Below are 20,767 nucleotides of genomic sequence, written 5' to 3'. Positions count from 1 at the left end.
GTATTGTGCAGTAACTACAATGCTGTTGATGTATCCTCAGTTTTCAGTTATCGCAGCCATTAAACTCTGTAACTGTTTTAAAGTCACTTTAGGCCTCAGGTTGAAATCCCTGAGTCGTTTCCTTCTTCTCCGGCATCTGAGTTAGGAAGGATGCCTGTATCTCTATAGAGACTGGGTGTATTGATACACCATCCAAAGTATAATTAATAACTTCAGCATGAAATATTCCATGTCTGCTTTTTAAATGTTTTACCAATCTACCAATAGGTGTCCTACTTTGCGAAGCATTGGAAAACCTCCCTGGTCTTTGTGGTTGAATATGTGTTTGAAATGCATTACTCGACTGTGGGACCTTACAGATAATTATATGTGTGAGGTACAGAGATGAGGTAGTCATTCAAAAATCATGTTAACTATTATTGCACACAACGTGAGTTCTTTTAACTTATTATGTGACTCGTTAAGCACATTTTTAATCATGAACTTATTTAGGCTTGCCATAACAAAGGGGTTGAATACTTATTGACTCAAGACATTTTAGCTTTTCATTTCTAGTCATTTCTAAAAGCAGAATTCCCCTGTGACATTATGGGGTAAATGTAATGAATTTTAAATTCAGGCTGTAACCAACAAAATGTGGAAAAAGTCAAGGGGTTTGAATACTTTCTGAAGGCACTGTAAGTACAGGGATGTGTGAAATTGACATTTGAGTTCAGTATAAGAGTTTTGTACTTGCCTCCATCTCTATTGTACAGCTCCAAAACTGAGGGAGGACCAGGGACTTCAATATCATACAATAGCTCAGATCTCTATGGGCAAGAAACGACAAACTCTTTGAAGTACTAATTTCCATTCACCCATTAGAAAACAAGCATTGGATTGTATGGAAATGGGATTAAATGATAGACTGTGTGGTAAAAGCTTTACCTGCAACACTCTGAGAACTGTCTTGACATGCCAACACATGGACAATGCGGCCCAAGTTCTCAGCAGACAAACACACAATGTCATTGATTTTGTCTCCGGACAGGTAGTAGTCTTGGTCCTTGCATTCACAGTAGTGGTTGTAGATGTAACTCGCACATACAAAAAGGTCTGCGTCTGAAACGTGCCTGCGAAACACATTGTAGGCATTAAAAAAACACCCACAGTTCCCCTTATTTATACACCAATTAAAAAATGCTCCAAGTCTCTTTCACAATAAAAGGTAGCCTTATACTCTCACCATACTCCCAAGTCCCGTTCATCACTGTTAACGAACATGTGTAGAGGGCCTGGAACCGAGGCAAGGTAACTTATGTCAAATCGAAAAGTTTAAAAAATGACATGGCATTAATGCTTTCTGTAAGGTTGGCCTCAAAGGACAGGAACTGTTTGACTTTATTGGTGTATCCCTTCACTTCTGAGCCAGCACACACAAAGATCTTCTGCGGGGTTTCAAGAGCCTCATCAAGTTGCAGCCTGGTTATCTTCTGCCCTGGCAATGTCTTGGACACAGGCTGGAAAAGATAACCACAATCACCATTCATAGATTGAAACCTTATTTATTTATTACACAATGGAAACTTGTATTTTTGAGGACATGGTACCCATCCCACCGAACAGCACAGGGTCCGCTGCAGGGCAGTTTCTCTGGAGCAGGTTAGGCTAAGTGCCTTGTACAGGAGGACAACGGCAGTAGGCATTCATATGAAGCCCCTGAGAAGTGGTTGTATTCTGCTAGCCTCTGTGCCAGTCTGGTTCTGCTTTAGCCAACAATGATGAATGAGTTGGCTAAAAACAGACTGGCGCCCAGGCTAGTATTTCAATGAGGTTGAATATGTAAGACCCCACTTATACCACAGCTTCTCCTTTTTTTCATCCCAAAACAAGTTCTCACACCATCATGATCAGCAACCGGTAACACGCTGGGGCATTGGGGCATTGTTCAGAGACAGATTTCAAAAGCATATGTAACGGATGTGAAACGGCTAGCTTAGTTAGTGATGTGTGCTAAATAGCGTTTCAATCGGTTACGTCACTTGCTCTGAGACCTTGAAGTAGTAGTTTTATTTATTTATTTTTATTTCACCTTTATTTAACCAGGTAGGCAAGTTGAGAACAAGTTCTCATTTACAATTGCGACCTGGCCAAGATAAAGCAAAGCAGTTCGACAGATACAACGACACAGAGTTACACATGGAGTAAAACAAACATACAGTCAATAATACAGTATAAACAAGTCTATATACAATGTGAGCAAATTAGGTGAGAAGGGAGGTAAAAGCAAAAAAGGCCATGGTGGCAAAGTAAATACAATATAGCAAGTAAAACACTGGAATGGTAGTTTTGCAATGGAAGAATGTGCAAAGTAGAAATAAAAATAATGGGGTGCAAAGGAGCAAAATAAATAAATAAATAAAATACAGTTGGGAAAGAGGTAGTTGTTTGGGCTAAATTATAGGTGGGCTATGTACAGGTGCAGTAATCTGTAAGATGCTCTGACAGTTGGTGCTTAAAGCTAGGGAGGGAGATAAGTGTTTCCAGTTTCAGAGATTTTTGTAGTTCGTTCCAGTCATTGGCAGCAGAGAACTGGAAGGAGAGGCGGCCAAAGAAAGAATTGGTTTTGGGGGTGACTAGAGAGATATACCTGCTGGAGCATGTGCTACAGGTGGGAGATGCTATGGTGACCAGCGAGCTGAGTTAAGTGGGGACTTTACCTAGCAGGGTCTTATAGATGACATGGAGCCAGTAGGTTTGGCGACGAGTATGAAGCGAGGGCCAGCCAACGAGAGCGTACAGGTCGCAATGGTGGGTAGTATATGGGGCTTTGGTGACAAAACAGATTGCACTGTGATAGACTGCATCCAATTTGTTGATTAGGGTATTGGAGGCTATTTTGTAAATGACATCGCCAAAGTCGAGGATTGGTAGGATGGTCAGTTTTACAAGGGTATGTTTGGAAGCATGAGTGAAGGATGCTTTGTTGCGAAATAGGAAGCCAATTCTAGATTTAACTTTGGATTGGAGATGTTTGATATGGGTCTGGAAGGAGAGTTTACAGTCTAACCAGACACCTAAGTATTTGTAGTTGTCCACGTATTCTAAGTCAGAGCCGTCCAGAGTAGTGATGTTGGACAGGCAGGTAGGTGCAGGTAGCGATCGGTTGAAGAGCATGCATTTAGTTTTACTTGTATTTAAGAGCAATTGGAGGCCACGGAAGGAGAGTTGTATGGCATTGAAGCTTGCCTGGAGGGTTGTTAACACAGTGTCCAAAGAAGGGCCGGAAGTATACAGAATGGTGTCGTCTGCGTAGAGGTGGATCAGGGACTCACCAGCAGCAAGAGCGACCTCATTGATGTATACAGAGAAGAGAGTCGGTCCAAGAATTGAACCCTGTGGCACCCCCATAGAGACTGCCAGAGGTCCGGACAGCAGACCCTCCGATTTGACACACTGAACTCTATCAGAGAAGTAGTTGGTGCACCAGGTGAGACAATCATTTGAGAAACCAAGGCTGTCGAGTCTGCCGATGAGGATGTGGTGGTTGACAGAATCGAAAGCCTTGGCCAGAACAATGAATACGGCTGCACAGTAATGTTTCTTATCGATGGCGGTTAAGATATCGTTTAGGACCTTGAGCGTGGCTGAGGTGCATTCTAAATGGTCGGTAATCTGTTTGTTGACTTGGCTTTCGAAGACATTAGAAAGGCATGGTAGGATAGATATAGGTCTGTAGCAGTTTGGGTCAAGAGTGTCCCCCCCCTTTGAAGAGGGGGATGACCGCAGCTGCTTTCCAATCTTTGGGAATCTCAGACGACACGAAAGAGAAGTTGAACAGGCTAGTAATAGGGGTGGCAACAATTTCGGCAGATAATTTGAGAAAGAAAGGGTCCAGATTGTCTAGCCCGGCTGATTTGTAGGGGTCCAGATTTTTCAGCTCTTTCAGAACATCAGCTGAATGTATTTGGGAGAAGGAGAAATTGGGAAGGCTTGGGCGAGTTGCTGTTGGGGGTGCAGTGCTGTTGACCGGGGTAGGAGTAGCCAGGTGGAAAGCATGGCCAGCCATAGAAAAATGCTTATTGAAATTCTCAATTATGGTGGATTTATCAGTGGTGACAGTGTTTCCTATCTTCAGTGCAGTGGGCAGCTGGGAGGAGGTGTTCTTATTCTCCATGGACTTTACAGTGTCCCATAACTTTTTTGAGTTAGTGTTGCAGGAAGCAAATTTCTGCTTGAAAAAGCTAGCCTTGGCTTTTCTAACTGCCTGTGTATAACGGTTTCTAGCTTCCCTGAATAGCTGCATATCACGGGGGCTGTTCGATGCTAATGCAGAACGCCATAGGATGTTTTTGTGTTGGTTAAGGGCAGTCAGGTCTGGGGAGAACCAAGGGCTATATCTGTTCCTGGTTCTAAATTTCTTGAATGGGGCATGTTTATTTAAGATGGTTAGGAAGGCATTTTTAAAAAATATCCAGGCATCCTCTACTGACGGGATGAGATCAATATCCTTCCAGGATACCCCGGCCAGGTCGATTAGAAAGGCCTGCTCGCTGAAGTGTTTCAGGGAGCGTTTTACAGTGATGAGTGGAGGTCGTTTGACCGCTGACCCATTACGGATGCAGGCAATGAGGCAGTGATCGCTGAGATCTTGGTTGAAGACAGCAGAGGTGTATTTAGAGGGGAAGTTGGTTAGGATGATATCTATGACGGTGTCCGTGTTTAAGGCTTTGGGGGGGGTACCTGGTAGGTTCATTGATCATTTGAGTGAGATTGAGGGCATCAAGTTTAGATTGTAGGATGGCTGGGGTGTTAAGCATGTTCCAGTTTAGGTCGCCTAGCAGCACGAGCTCTGAAGATAGATGGGGGGCAATCAGTTCACATATGGTGTCCAGAGCACAGCTGGGGGCAGAGGGTGGTCTATAGCAGGCGGCAACGGTGAGATACTTGTTTTTAGAGAGGTGGATTTTCAAAAGTAGAAGTTCAAATAGTTTGGGTACAGACCTGGATAGTAGGACAGAACTCTGCAGGCTATCTTTGCAGTAGATTGCAACACCGCCCCTTTGGCAGTTCTATCTTGTCTGAAAATGTTGTAATTTGGAATTAAAATTTCAGAATTTTTGGTGGTCTTCCTAAGCCAGGATTCAGACACAGCTAGAACATCCGGGTTGGCAGAGTGTGCTAAAGCAGTGAATAGAACAAACTTAGGGAGGAGGCTTCTAATGTTAACATGCATGAAACCAAGGCTATTACGGTTACAGAAGTCATCAAAAGAGAGCGCCTGGGGAATAGGAGTGGAGCTAGGCACTGCAGGGCCTGGATTCACCTCTAGGAGGAGAAGAATAAGGGTACGGCTAAAAGCAATAAGAATTGGTCGTCTAGAACAGAGAGTAAAATGAGGTTTCTGGGGGCGATAAAATAGCATCAAGGTATAATGTACAGACAAAGGTATGGTAGGATGTGAATACAGTGGAGGTAAACCTAGGTATTGAGTGATGAAGAGAGAGATATTGTCTCTAGAAACATCATTGAAACCAGGAGATGTCATTGCATGTGTGGGTGGTGGAACTAATAAATTGGGCAATGTATAGTGAGCAGGACTAGAGGCTCTACAGTGAAATAAGCCAATAAACACTAACCAGAACAGCAATGGACAAGACATATTGACATTAAGGAGAGGCATCCTTAGTCGAGTGATCAAAAGAGTCCAGTGAGTGGAGTGGTTGGTTTCGGGGTCAAAGGCGATTTAGACAGCTAGCCAGTTATAGTTATAGATAGTTCCCCTTGCTCTGCAAGGGCCGCGGCTTTTGTGGAGCGATGGGTAACGATGCTTCGTGGGTGACTGTTGTCGATGTGTGCAGAAGGTCCCTGGTTCGCGAGGGGACGGTTTAAAATTATACTGTTACACATATTCCAAACCAACGACAAGGTATGTTTATGGGTCACCTCTAATAATGCACATTAACGTTACAGTACCATTTGGGAGCCTCTTGGTTTTCTGAGATGTCACACCAAGCTGTGACGAATGTTACAGCCAGTGTAAATCAGCATCACAATTCATCGACAGTTACTAAAGACTAAATTGGCACAGTAAAAAAAAAATGTCCTTTTTCCACTCAGGCTACTATTTACCTAGCCATAACATTAGTGACGTGTTCAGGGCCTGTGATCAAAATGTTGGAATAAAAGCTATCCAGCCAAATGATCTAACGTTAGATAGTGTGATAACTTTGGGATCCCGAGTGATGCAGCGGTCTAAGGCACTGCATTTCAGTGCAAGAGGCATCCAGGTTGTATCACATCCGGCCGTGAATGGGCGTACCATAAAGTGGCGCACAATTGGCCCAGCGTCGACCAAGTTTGGCAGTCATTGTAAATAAGAATGTGTTTTTAACTGACTTACCTGGTTAAATGAAAAACGTAAAAATACTGTAGGCAACTCTGCAGATAATCAACTCGATTGAGGCTGATCTCCATGATGTTATCTTGGCTTGGTGTGAATTTTAATTGATTAGCTACTGTAGCCAACTCAATTATCCAAAGAAGCTGGGTTTCTGTCCAGAAACGTTAAGAAGCTATTTCCAACCGGGTTACATGCATCTAAATCAACGTTAGCTGGCTAGCTAACATCCGAAATTAGCAAAAAAATATTTTGTCTGAATGGGATTATCAAAAACAGTACAGCTCTGTGGGATTATTCTGTAGTAGGGATTTGCGCACCATAGTGCGTTCGTAAATTCACTCTGGTTATCTACTCCGATTTCAGAGCGCTCTCATTTGAGTGCAGAATCTACGAACGCTCAACACCCAAATGTGGCGGGTGTCAGTAAACGTTGGCAAAAAAACGTTATGAAATTGTTGCCAGCAACAGTTAGTGAGGTGTTCTGTGTGACATGAAGTAGCTAGCCAACGTTAGTTTGGGTGCCGTTGTGAGGTCAATATGCCCCATAGTCAAAACGCTCGGATCAACCCTACTTCTCGGCCAGAATTTACAGTTTACGAATGGTCAATCTGACAACGCTCTAAATTTACGAACACACCCCTAATTGGCTAAATTAGCTCGTTTGCGTTACTCGAAATCCACGTAACACACACGGACCAGTATCATTAATATATTCCATATAGCGGACACATCGTTGTTCAAATTAGCTAGTTTATCGACATAGTAGCAAATTCACGTTGTCGAGCTAGCATTTGAGCACACTGGACCCGTTACCATGGACAACAATGTCCTTTGAAGAAGCTTCAAGATAATTGGGTGATGGTGAGATTAAACCTAGATTCTGATTGATTTAGCGTGGTCCAGTGTCTTCCTCGATATTACGACAACGTAGCTACTAATTCCATGCCGAAGCGAATTGATACAAATCATATTTATATTAGTCAATATTACAAATGTCATTCAACAAGGTCATTTCTTTAATATTTTATTGATTTAAAATGGATGAATTTATTCCAGATCTACACAAACGGTTTCTACAAGTAAATAATAAATACATTTAACATGGCAATGTGGGCATGCAGCCAACTGTAAAACTAGGGGTATTAGCCACGAATCAGTTGAATTGAAGACATTTTTAAATTAGAAAACCTATTCAAAATGCAACTATACACTTGTATTTGAAGCCAGCCTAGTCCTTCCCATTTACTGCATACCATGTGCAGACTGAGGAACTGCTGGTATAGTGAAACTGTTTAATTTTTTAGCATAAATCCTTTGACTGCATGTCCTTGTACCATTCAAATCTTCAGAAGTACAGCAGGTATTCCCCTTTCTTTTCAGTGCCATGTAACACACCAAGTAGTGAGTTACATGGCATAGATCACATGTGAATTTCAAAGAGAAAAATATATGTTAAGACAATCATAATAACCGATGCTTTCCACGTAAGAAAAATGTATAAAATGGAATTGGTGGATGTAGAAATCGCAGAGCAACTGACATCTCGTTGCCTTCGGAAAACAATATGATTAATACAAAAAGAATTACAACTATGAATATTAGTACAATTTAAATTAAATATCTAATCTCAGAAGTTAATCTTTTTTTGCAATAGAAGAACAAGTATTTTCCATAAATAAATAAATCATACAGGACAGACCAAAGACAATTACCATCATAAGGTCAATCCTTAGAAGAAGTAGAACACATCAGATAGTCAGCTGGTGTTCTTCCCAAAGAGAGAGAGAAAGGGGGGTGGAGGAGGGTGAGTGAGTGTCCAGCTACTCCATAAAGCCATTTAAAAAACAAATATCGGGGGATTTTCAGTGCATCGCAGGCTGAGCCTAAGCCTCCGCTGTAGCAAATGAACAGAGCAGCAGGAACACAGACCTGACATGTAACATTCAAATGTATTTTACTCTGTTGTTGCTCGTCGGTCCCTTTCGAGTTGACATGTCGCCACACCCCTTACAGTACAAACTGTGGTTGTGGGGGGGACAGGGAGTGAGGTCACACTCCGGTGGGGGCCAGGCGACTCATAAAGGCGATACTGTTGAGGCACATCTTTCTGAAGAAGGCTGGGCAGGCGGGCTTCATGATGAAATGCTCCAGCAGAATCCGCAGCTCTGAGAATAGGGTGCTGGGAAGGGTGGACAGGGAGATGAAGGGAAATTATGGTTTGAGAAATGCAATTTGCCATATTTACTTATTGTACAATTATCCAACATATTGAAATTACTACACCTACTGAAGTCAATTGAGGCTACTTACCGGCAATATGGGTTTCTCCTTGAGGTGTAGCGGAGAGTTAGAAACCTGTAGTAAATGAAAGGCTGCAGCAAGCTTCCCTGGCCACTGTTAACACAACAAAAACCACGAGTCAATCAAGTGACTGGGTGGGGGCAGATGGACGGACAATCAATTAATTCTTATCTCCGTGCATACTGGTATTGCAAGACAGACAAAAATGGAAAAAAGCTCTGATTTCAGTCTAAGGTACCATTCAAATGTGCAGAGAAATGTACCAAGAAATAGACATACCTGAATAGCATGAATACGGTGGCTGGCATGAGGAAGATCTCGTTGCAGGCGATGAACTTCAGGATGTTCTGCTGGTTGGCTGTGAGCTTGTTGAGAAAGTTCCTCACAAAGGGCAGGCTATTGGGGCCCATTGCCTACAAGGGGAATAATATACATCAGGATGACCAAATAATGATTAAACTAGCACTTAAAGAGCACCTTACACACTACATTTTCCATGCATTTCCTAAATTAGAAATGCCTAATGAGCATAAAGGTCATTGTCACCATCCAAATCACAAAATACCATTTTTCAAGTGCTGGCTATGCTTTACCCAACTGGCTTTTTATTGCTTCACTAACATTTAAATGTTTTGCAATCAAGAGAGGATACTTACATCAAGAACCTTCTTTGTGTAGGCAGTTGCATGAAGCAACGAGAAGAGGAAGACTGGGAATATGCTCACTGTAGACAGCAGTTAAAGGGCAAATAGCAGTTAAGATGAACAACAATGCAAAACAGACATTAAAAGGGCAGCTTCAAAGTGTTTTCAAGCAAAGCCTTCTTGTTAATAGGAAAATAGGTTTAGTAGATTTGCATAACTGAAACAATGACCCCAAGCATTACAAAAACCTTCCTGCATTATCAATTAGCATTCTCCCCGAACCAGTTTGTGGTGATATACCAAGCTCTAGCTTTATCCGAGACCCTTATGACAGAACCACCAAGGCATGGTTACATTAGCCTGACATGACAATGATCCTGGGATTCAGCTATGCAACACAAACGGGTCTGGGACCAGGGTATTGTGAAAGCCTTTACGTATGGTTGAGAGGATACTTGTGATGGGGTTAGAGTTGACCAGGATGAGGGAGTACAGCAGGTAGTGACAACTATCCTCTTGGAGTGCCTGGGCTAGAAAGGCCCTGCTGAGCTGGAAGTGGGGGAGCCTCTGGTGTAGTCGCAGAGCACTGGTGAGGGCGTTGGCCAGCAGCGCACGCTGGTAGAAATTGGCAGCCGCCTGGGGTCTGGAAAAAGTTTTTAAAAGTTTAAAACAAACAAATGCATTACTTTGAGGGAACTCGGACTAGTTAACTACATTTCAGTGTATCAAAAAGGTGAAACAATTTGGACGACAATATGCTACGAGATTGAATATGTGGTGGCATCACGTGACCATTCAAGACATTCATTTGATAATGACATCAGCATAGCATTGTAAATTTTGCAGTTCTGGGTCAGCTATTGTTGCTAACACCCCAGGTGTTAATGTTAACAATAACGCAAAACCCAAACTCCACACTACAATAGTTGGTTGATAAATTGAGTCAGGTTAGTTACAACTGGGGTTGGACTGAAACCCTCCTGCAGGATGGTAGTGCTCCAGGAAAAGGGTTGGAGAGCCCTGATATAGACAAAGTAAAACATCTGAACATTGACCCTTACCCTAAGAGTGGTAGAATGAACATTACTGAGCAATAGATGGTGAAGAGCCGTGAGAGCCACATTGCCGTCTCTAGTTTGTTAGCCAACATGAATTGCTGTGAAAAGAAAGAGTACATTCAAGTTCATGAGGTTAGAAAAACTTAAAATATATTTTAAAATCACCTTCCACAAGCCTACATTGTATCATTGAGCACTATCCAAATGATCTGCAATACACCAAAATGTGAGACCCCAAAAAAATATTTTTAAAATTATGTCTACAAGGACGCAATTACATTGTACTACAAATTTGGGTCTGCGCACGTCAGCATGTTTTTGTAATACAACTGCACAGGACAGCCAATTAGTAGGGATGCATGATATATCGGTGAACATATCGGAATCGACCGATATTAGCTAAAAATGCCATCATCGGTATCGGCCCGACGTCTAGTTTAACGCCGACGTGAGTCGCGTAAAATGTTGCGCTACACGTGCAACACAGCATTCCTAACCTGGCCCACAATGTCTGCTGTGTGGATCGAGCAGTCAAGTCAAGTGGTCATTTGAAAAATTAAGAACAACATTTCAGCAAGACAACTCAAGGGCGAAATTCATTAACGCCAAGATAAGGGAGTTCATTGCCCTTGACAATCAACCGTTCTCTGTTGAGTGATGTTGGCTTTCGCGACTGGTCGAGCACCGGTACACACTACCAAGTGCGTTTTTCAGATGTTACCCTACCGGAGTTGCACAGTAATAGCGGCAATGTCATTAGCTTCCCAACACCATTTGGGTCTTTGCGTGTCAAAAAAGATACATGTCCAACAACACCATTTGACGCGTTAAATAAGCTTTTAATTTGACATGTCAAATAACACAGTTCTATTATAGAATGTTGTGTGTTCTGAATTTGCACGTGCAAGCCAAGCGCCACCACTACTATACACAGTCAAAGCTGTAAAAAAAAGTCTACAAACAAACAAACACCGGCCACAATCTATGCGTTTATAATACCACGTTGGTAATAAAGCTTTATTTGTTCAACCGCAACCTCTGGGGTACCTAGCTAGCACCAATACAACAAACCTGAAAACAATGACAAGTAAAACTGCAGTCATTTTCATTATTCTTAGCAATGATTTAGGAATCCTTGTGAGTAAGTATTAGCTAGGTAGCCACTTGTTGTTGTTCGCCTATTGAAATTGAATTTCAGTTCATGAAAATAAATAGCTAGCCAGCTACTTAACCCTGTTTCCCAAAGCTAACATTATAAGCATCCAGCTAATTTCTGGCTAGTGAGGCTCAACCGGACCGGGGTATGTGTTGTAAAGCTAGCTACAATAAGGATTTGGCACAAAAGTTTAATTTGCGGTTGGCCTTCAAAATAAAAGTACCTATTTGAAAGTGATGCATAAGGTCACAATTGGTGGAATCATGCCATATTTAAACGATATAATGTCAAACAAGGTTGGAATGTGAAGCAATGTAATGGGGTGTCAGTCTACTCTGACACCCACAGAACACAACTGAAGAGTTTACGCAAAGATTCATGTTTTAGCTCTTACCGCGGGACTGGGACTGTGTGAAATCCCCTCCCCAGTCAGCCTATTGTGTGTATTGACATTCATATTGCACTGTACAGCTTTACCTAAGGATAGGGGATCAATGAAATGGGCTATCAGTCTACTCAATACCCAATATATTTCCCCCCCCCCAACATCCTCCTCAGAGTTCAGACTCCAAAACATCTACGCAGTATTGTTTTTCCCTCAGGAACAGTGTTCAATAGACATAGGTTGTCAATAAATGTGGCTCAATTCACAGTTGTTTCAGAGTCCCACAATAAGAGCTATGGTGCTAATGTTCTCTGGGTGTCACGGAGTAGACTGATACCCCATGTCATTGATCCACAGGTAAGGCTGTACAGTGAACTAAGTATGCCCCCAATGCAATTCTTATGTATAATACATCCAGTGTGATTTCAACAGACTTCGGTCAAATTAACAAATTGTCTTTTGCTGATTTTATATAACATTCCAAACTCGTTTAGCATGATCTGTTCAATTATGGCATAATTCTACTATTTGTATTCATTTGCATCATTGTCAATTACATACTTTTGTTTTGAAGGCTAACAGCAAAGTCCACTATTGTGGCTAATCCTAATTGTGGCTAGCTTCACATATGGATCCGACAACCATTAATCAAATAAGAAATGTCTTATAAATTAGGGTTATTTTAGATAATGACACCAAGCTATATAGTTAGCGAGCTAACTATAGGGAAGAACATTGTTTGCATCCATGAGCTAGTTTGATTGTTTTTTAAATTAATGACCAGCACTGTAGGTGCGCGAGACAACTTTAGCAGTGTAATAAATGTGTAATAACTACATTTTAAAAAATCATGACTGTTAAATTATTACGTGACATGCAGTCATATTCAGGTCCTGACCCAAATGGCATTCCATAGAAATTCTGGTTGAATGAAACTAACAAATAAACAACGAAACAGCACGGCAAGTAAGTGAAAGAAATAGGTTTTTAATTGTGTTTTCCTGGTAATGGGGACATACGTAAATGCCAAAAAAAAAAAAAACCTTTTGGTCAGTGTGGAGTGTGTAACATTTATCTAACTAGGCAAGTCAGTTAAGAACAAATTCTCATTTACAATTGACGGCCTACCCCGACCAAACTCTGACAACACTGGGCCAATTGTGCACCGCCCTCTGGGACTCCCAATCACAGCCGGATGTGATACAGCCTGGATTCAAACCAGGGACTGTAGTGACGCCTCTTGCACTGAGATGTAGTGCCTTAGACTGTTGCGTCCGTGTGCATTTTAAATGTACTAGAATGCTTAAAGGCTGCAATTTAAAAAAAATATTGCTATCATTTTCTTTGGCAAGGAAAATATCATCCAAAAATGTCATATCGGTGCATCACTGTCAATTAGTGTAGACAAGGGTCCTTGCGTTGAGTACTTGCACAATGTATAAAATAGGCTTTAAATTGGGTTTATACTCAACCAAACGTCCGTAACAAAACATCACTGGAGAGTGCGTAAAATTACAACATGCAGCCAAATGTGTGTTGTAAAGTCAGTGCTCCTACACTACAGAGTATACATCCTGACTAACAAGTACAATCTATGATCTCGATGAAGTAGAAGTGCATGATTACTCACCACTGGCCCTAATTGAGGGGGAGGGGCACTTGTTTGCTCTGTGTCAGCCATCTTTTTGACTCTCGTTTACCCCTGAAGAGAGAAGGAAACAAAGACGTGGTTTAATGAATAACTTCCAGCACCCTGACATAGAAAGCCAACTTGACTCTGAAGAAATGTCAAGAATGAAAACGCTGATCAGCTTAAACACACGTCCATGAGTTGCTTTTGCATATGCCGAGTGCGGACGTTAACATTTTAGCTGGTTGCTTTTGACGTTAACCGATTCAGGCTAACGTTACCCAACATACTCATCCAGCCAACGTGACTGTCAGTTCGGGCATCAATATCTTTGGTTTAGCTGGAGCAATGTCAGAACATGGCAAAAGTCGCTGTTCAACTAGCTTAGGTAGCTAACTTAGACAGCAATTATTAGCCACACCAACGTGAGACAGATCAGGAAGTGAAAACTAGCCAACTATAGTACTTAACAAGCAAATGTGTTGCCTTTAATATGAGTTCATTGAGAGAACGTTATCAAACTGGCTAATCCCGGTAAATAAGTGAGCTAGCCTAATGTAAGCTAGCGAACGCATGACCACCTTCACACTCTAGAATGTTCGGACGCTTGTTAGCTAGTGCTAGTATCGTTAGCTAGCTCAATTCTGGCTAGACTAGCTACCAAGCATGTAATGTACCGTAAACTATCTTAAATATTCTCTGCGTGGACCGTCTGGCTTCCATGTGGCGAACACGAACAATTCGGGTTAGGCTATATTTTCTTTTCTGAAAATTACCTGAAACTGTCGAGAACAACGTCAGATGTGCCGTTGCATCAATGACTCTGTTATTTTGTTGGCTAATTTTGCCAAATACTCAGCGATATTCTTATTCGGTGGGGTTTTTGTCGGCGGTTGGCAGCCAACGTTATGGTGCATTACCACCACCTACTGTACTGGAGTATGGACCAGAGACGGGGAGAATCTAAATCCCACCTGCCAGCCCCGTTTCCTTTAAAAAAGGTATCAAAATATTTGAGAATATTGTATCTAATGACGTTCTACTCAGTGTACTATTTAAACTCATTTCCTGTATCCACTTCTCCCTCATACTGGATCTCAGCCTTTCTATTTCCCCTTCATACTTCCCACACAGTATCATTACATGCCCTATTGTTTATATTTCCTGTAAATAGTCACACATTCCAATTGGATGCTTTCCTATCACATTTAGTCTTATTCAACCCGGCTGTGTCCTACCCGTAATCTTAGCCCCCTCTCTTCCGTCCTCCCCGACTTTCGCCTGTACTTGGAATAGATGCCTGCCCTTAGTGTCTCTATTCCACTACTCATGCCATCTCTGCACCATCAAATCAAAGTTTATTTGTCACGTGTGACAAATACAACAGGTGTAGACCTTACAGTGAAATGCTTACTTACAGGCTCTAACCAACTGTGCAAAAAAGGTATTAGGTGAACAATAGGTAGGTAAAGAAATGAAACAACAGTAAAAAGAAAGGCTAAATACAGTAGCATGGCTTTAAAAGTAGCGAGGCTACATACAGACACCGGTTAGTCAGGCTGATTGAGGTAGTATGTACATGTAGATATGGTTAAAGTGACTATGCAGTAGTGTAAAAGAGGGGGGTTGGCGGGTGGGGGGTGGGACACAATGCAGATAGCCCGGTTAGCCAATGTGCGGGAGCACTGGTTGGTCGGACCCATTGAGGTAGTATGTACATGATTGTGTAGTTAAAGTGACAATGCATATATGAGAAACCGAGAGTAGCAACAGCGTAAAAAGAGGGATTGGGGGGGAGGCACACAATGCAAATAGTCTGGGTAGCCATTTGATTGCCTGTTCAGGAGGCTTATGGCTTGGGGGTAAAACTGTTGAGAAGCCTTTTTGTCCTAGACTTGGCACTCCGGTACCGCTTGCCATGCGGTAGTAGAGACAACAGTCTATGACTGGCGTGGCTGGGGTCTTTGACAATTTTTAGGGCCTTCCTCTGACACCGCCTGGTGTAGAGGTCCTGGATGGCAGGCAGCTAAGCCTCAGTGATGTACTGGGCCGTGCGCACTACCCTCTGTAGTGCCTTGCGGTCAGAAGCCGAGGAATTGCCGTACCAGGCAGTGATGCAACCAGTCGGGATGCTCTCGATGTTGCAACTGTAGAACCTTTTGAGGATCTCAGGGCCCATACCAAATCTTTTTAGTTTCCTGAGGGGGAATAGGCTTTGTTGTGCCCTCTTCACGACTGTCTTGGTGTGTTTGGACCATGATAGTTTGTTGTTGATGTGGACACCAAGGAACTTGAAGCTCTCAACCTGCTCCACTACAGCCCTGTCGATGAGAATGGGGGCATGCTCGGTCCTCACCTCACCTGGAGACACCTGAAACCCCACCTCTTTAAGGAATACTTAGGATAGGATAAAGTAATCCTTCTCACCCCCCCTTAAAATATTTAGATGCACTATTGTAAAGTGGCTGTTCCACTGGATGTCATAAGGTGAATGCACCAATTTGTAAGTCGCTCTGGATAAGAGCGTCTGCTAAATGACTTAAATGTAAATGTAAATGTCCTCCTTTTCCTGAAGTCCACAATCATCTCCTTAGTCTTGGTCACGGTCCATATCAGGATGTTTTCCTCTGCCTTGCTCATTGAAACTACAACATCAATATCTCCACTACTGAATGCTTGTTTAGCCAGTACATCAGCTGCCTCGTTCCCCTCCATCCCCACATGGGCTGGGAACCAAGTAAATCTGGTCTGTTTACCCATCGGTCTAACCCTGCCATGGGTTTGTAGTATGTCATTAAGCAGGTCTTGTCTGCTATGTGAGCTAAAGGACTGGAGACTTATCAACACTGCACATGAATCAGAGCAAATAACTACTCTGTCTGACTTGACTTCCTCTACCCATTGCAAAGCCAACAGTACAGCCATCAGCTCCACCATATATACAGCCAGGTGATCTGTAATACTTTTCCTGACTGACACCCCACATTCCTGCAGTACAAATGCTGACCCAGTATGCCCTGTCCTTGATCTTTTGAACCATCTGTGTAAATGGCCACAAAATCCTGGTATACAGAACAGTATCCAGATGTCTATGAAACAAATCAGTTGGATTAACCCTCTCCTTATCTTTCCTTAGTCTCTCCAACACTTATAGATCACCTACTGGAGGCGGGAGTAGCCATTGTGGGTTCACAGGAATAGCTACCATTGGGAAAAATTCCCTTCCAGAGAGTCCCATCTCCCTTGCCTGGGTATTACCCACCCACACAAAGCTCATGTTCCCAGCAGGCCTGTAAAATCCCTTTCGCAGGATGAGACACTCCATGTCCTTGTAAATTGACCCAATAATTAATTGCCAGCTGCTGTCTCCTAATCTGCACTGACATATCCCCCTTCTTCATCTGTAGTGCAGGCACTGGGGACGTCCGAAAATCCCCACTACATACACTGTATGACATCTAGCCTTTCCAGTGAGGTCCGGGCTGCTGAACCATATGCTATACTGCCAGTCGATTACAGATTGGATCAATGCAACATACATGGTCCTCAATGAGGACGCCCAGCCCTCCACTCCTTCCCTGTCAGACAGCGCGTCACATTTAGCACCTTTTTACACTTTCCCACCACTCTCTCAATGTGTTCTGCCCAGGTCAGCCTGGCCCTAGTGTCAAAGTATACCCCAGGGAACCTGAAGGTCCCCACCCTCTCCAAGTGTCTCCGATATAACCTCAAGCGTACTTCATCTCCCACCTTCCTCCTGGTAAAGAACACTGTCTCAGTTTTCTCAGCAGAGAACATGAATCCCCACATTAATGCCCACTGCTCTACCTCATCAATTGATTCCTGTACCTTCCTGACTATAGCGATATGCGCCATTCCCACATTGAAGTAAAATTTATCAGCTGACCATGGCTTGCACCAGAAAGGGGAAAAGATAATTAAAATCATCTTTGTTTTGTTTTATTATCTGAAACTAGCTAGATACATTTCAAGTATGGCTTCTTTTATGTTTCCTAGCAAGATTTCTGAATAAAAGATTCATCTTACTGGAATTATTTTATTGTAAATATACAGAAACCTACTGATCCTATATCAATATACAGAAGCCTATAGCCATGAAATCCTTTGAAAGGCTGGCAATGGCTCATATCAACACCATTATCCCAGAAACCCTAGACCCACTCCAATTTGCATAATGCACCAACAGATCCACAGATGATGCAATTTCTATTGCATTCCACATTGCCATTAAACTACTGGACAAAAGGAACACCTATGTGAGAAAGCTATTCATTGACTACAGCTCAACGTTCAACACCATAGTGCCCTCAAAGTTCGTCACTAAGCTAAGGACCCTGGGACTAAACACCTCCCTCTGCAACTGGATCCTGGACTTCCTGACGGGCCATCCCCAGGTGGTAAGGATAGGTAACAACACATCCGATATGCTGATTCTCAACACGGGGCCCCTAAGGGGTACGTGCTCAGCCCCCTCCTGTACTCCCTGTTCACTCATGACTGCACGGCCAGGCACGACTCCAACACCATCATTAAGTTTGCTGATGACACAACAGTGGTAGGCCTAATTACCGACAACAATGAGACAGCCTATAGGGAGGAGGTCAGAGACCTGACCGTGTGGTGCAAGGGCAATAACATCTCCCTCAACGTGATCAAGACAAAGGAGATGATTGTGGACTACAGGAAAAGGAGGACCAAGCACACCCCCATTCTCATCGACGAAGCTGTAGTGTCATGTTTGTCATTTATTGTCATGTCTTGTCCCTGTGCTCCCCATGCTATTCGTTTCCCTCTGCTGGTCTTGTTTGGTTCTATCCCTCTCTCTCCCCCTCCCTCTCTCACTCTCTCGCTCTCTCTTCTCTCTGTCGTTCCGTTCCTGCTCCCAGCTGTTCCTATTCCCCTAATCATCATTTAGTCTTCCCACACCTGTTCCCGATCCTTTCCCCTGATTAGACTCCCTATTTATTCCTTTGTGATCCGTTCCTGTTCCGTCGGTTCCTTGTTTTGTATTCACCATGCTGTGATTGCGTTTCGCCCTGTCCTGTCGTGTTTTTTGCCGTGATTGTGTATCACCCTGTTCTGTCGTGTTTTGTGCCTTCATCAGACGCTGCGTGTGAGCAGGTGTCTCAGTCGACTACGGCCTGCGCCTAGCGACCTGCAGTCTGTGGCCGCTTCTCCAGTTGTTTTCCCCTCTACAAATCTAGAGGATGTCAGTTATTCCGTTTTGAACATTATTAAACTCTGTTTCTGTTAAGTCGCTTTTGGGTCCTCTTTTACCAGCATGACAGAAGGAACCGACCAAGGAATGGACCCAGCGACTTCAGACGCTCGTTACACTGCCGTCGAGTTCCAAGGAGCCATGCTCGGCAGACACGAGCAGGAATTGTCTGCTGCTCGCCATGCCGTGGAGAACCTGGCCGCTCAGGTTTCCGACCTCTGGACAGTTCCAGAGTCACGTCTCGTGCCACCTGTTACTCCCTGGCCTGCCGAGCCTCCAGAACCCAGGGTTAATAACCCACCTTGCTACTCCGGGCAGCCCACTGAGTGCCGCTCCTTTCTCACGCAGTGTGAGATTGTGTTCTCTCTCCAACCCCACACATACTCTAGAGAGAGAGCTCGGGTTGCTTACGTCATTTCACTCCTTACTGGCCGGGCTCGAGAATGGGGCACAGCTATCTGGGAGGCAAGGGCTGATTGCTCTAACAGATTCCAGAACTTTAAAGAGGAGATGATTCGGGTTTTTGACCGTTCAGTTTTTGGTGAGGAGGCTTCTAGGGCCCTGGCTTCCTTATGCCAAGGTGAACGGTCCATAACGGATTATTCCATTGAGTTTCGCACTCTTGCTGCCTCTAGTGAGTGGAACGAGCCGGCGCTGCTCGCTCGTTTTCTGGAGGGACTCCACGCAGTGGTTAAGGATGAGATTCTCTCCCGGGAGGTTCCTTCAGATGTGGACTCTTTGATTGCTCTCGCCATCCGCATAGAACGACGGGTAGATCTTCGTCACCGGGCTCGTGGAAGAGAGCTCGCATCAACGGTGTTTCCCTGCTCCGCATCGCAACCATCTCCCTCCTCTGGCTTTGAGACTGAGCCCATGCAGCTGGGAGGGATTCGCATCTCGAATAAGGAGAGGGAACAGAGGATCACCAACCGCCTGTGCCTCTATTGCGGAGTTGCTGGACATTTTGTTATTTCATGTCCAGTAAGAGGCCAGAGCCCATCAGTAAGCGGAGGGCTACTGGTGAGCGCTACTACTCAGGTCCCTTCATCTAGATTCTACTACTATGTCGGTCCATCTACGCTGGACCGGTTCGGGTGCTACATGCAGTGCTTTGATTGACTCTGGGGCTGAGGGTTGTTTCATGGACGAAGCATGGGCTCGGAAACATTACATTCCTTTCAGACCGTTAGACAGGCCTACGCCCATGTTTGCCTTAGATGGTAGTCATCTTCCCAGTATCAAATTTGAGACACTACCTTTAACTCTCACAGTATCTGGTAACCACAGTGAGACTATGTCTTTTTGATTTTCCGTTCACCGTTTACACCTGTTGTTTTGGGTCACCCCTGGCTTGTATGTCATAATCCTTCTATTAATTGGTCTAGTAATTCTATCCTATCCTGGAACGTTTCTTGTCATGTGAAGTGTTTAATGTCTGCCATCCCTCCCATTTCTTCTGTCCCTACTTCTCAGGAGGAACCTGGCGATTTGACAGGAGTGCCGGAGGAATATCATGATCTGCGCACGGTCTTCAGTCGGTCCCGAGCCAACTCCCTTCCTCCTCACCGGTCGTATGATTGTAGTATTGATCTCCTTCCGGGGACCACTCCTCCTCGAGGTAGACTATACTCTCTGTCGGCTCCCGAACGTAAGGCTCTCGAGGATTAACGCCGGTACCATAGTGCCTTCTTCCTCTCCGGCCGGGGCGGGGTTCTTTTTTGTTAAGAAGAAGGACGGTACTCTGCGCCCTGCGTGATTATCGAGGGCTGAATGACATAACGGTTAAGAATCGTTATCCGCTTCCCCTTATGTCATCAGCCTTCGAGATTCTACAGGGAGCCAGGTGCTTTACTAAGTTGGACCTTCGTAACGCTTACCATCTCGTGCGCATAGTGGAAAACGGCCATAATACTCCGTTAGGGCATTTTGAGTACCGGGTTCTGCCGTTCGGTCTCGCCAATGCGCCAGCTGT

At 43.8% G+C, this 20,767-nt stretch overlaps 1 protein-coding gene and 1 long non-coding RNA gene across 3 annotated transcripts; both read right to left on the bottom strand.

Annotated features, from left to right (window-relative positions):
* Nucleotides 1-736: 736 nt before the first annotated feature.
* LOC124010767 lies at nucleotides 737-6,721 on the bottom strand. Its single transcript, XR_006834486.1, has 4 exons — nucleotides 6,383-6,721; nucleotides 1,226-1,499; nucleotides 928-1,112; nucleotides 737-809 (listed from the first exon to the last, which is right to left on the bottom strand). It is a non-coding gene; the product is annotated as an uncharacterized LOC124010767 (long non-coding RNA).
* A 672-nt stretch (nucleotides 6,722-7,393) lies between these two features.
* Nucleotides 7,394-14,465, bottom strand: LOC124011460 (transmembrane protein 33-like). Of its 2 annotated transcripts, none has more exons than XM_046324869.1 (8): nucleotides 14,333-14,465; nucleotides 13,557-13,628; nucleotides 10,389-10,483; nucleotides 9,783-9,970; nucleotides 9,340-9,407; nucleotides 8,963-9,096; nucleotides 8,693-8,776; nucleotides 7,394-8,561 (listed from the first exon to the last, which is right to left on the bottom strand). In XM_046324869.1, the coding sequence occupies exons 2-8, from the start codon at nucleotides 13,605-13,607 to the stop codon at nucleotides 8,432-8,434; spliced, it is 750 nt and encodes a 249-aa protein (XP_046180825.1). In that variant the 5' UTR covers nucleotides 13,608-13,628; nucleotides 14,333-14,465; the 3' UTR covers nucleotides 7,394-8,431. The 2 variants fall into 2 exon arrangements, with proteins under 2 accessions (XP_046180825.1, XP_046180826.1); XM_046324870.1 differs by lacking the exon at nucleotides 14,333-14,465 and adding an exon at nucleotides 14,234-14,256.
* Nucleotides 14,466-20,767: the final 6,302 nt, after the last annotated feature.

Source organism: Oncorhynchus gorbuscha, linkage group LG23, assembly GCF_021184085.1.
Source record: "Oncorhynchus gorbuscha isolate QuinsamMale2020 ecotype Even-year linkage group LG23, OgorEven_v1.0, whole genome shotgun sequence".
NCBI lineage: Eukaryota > Metazoa > Chordata > Actinopteri > Salmoniformes > Salmonidae > Oncorhynchus > Oncorhynchus gorbuscha.
Note: the sequence above shows the minus strand (reverse complement) of the source record. Positions and strands in the feature narration are given on the sequence as shown.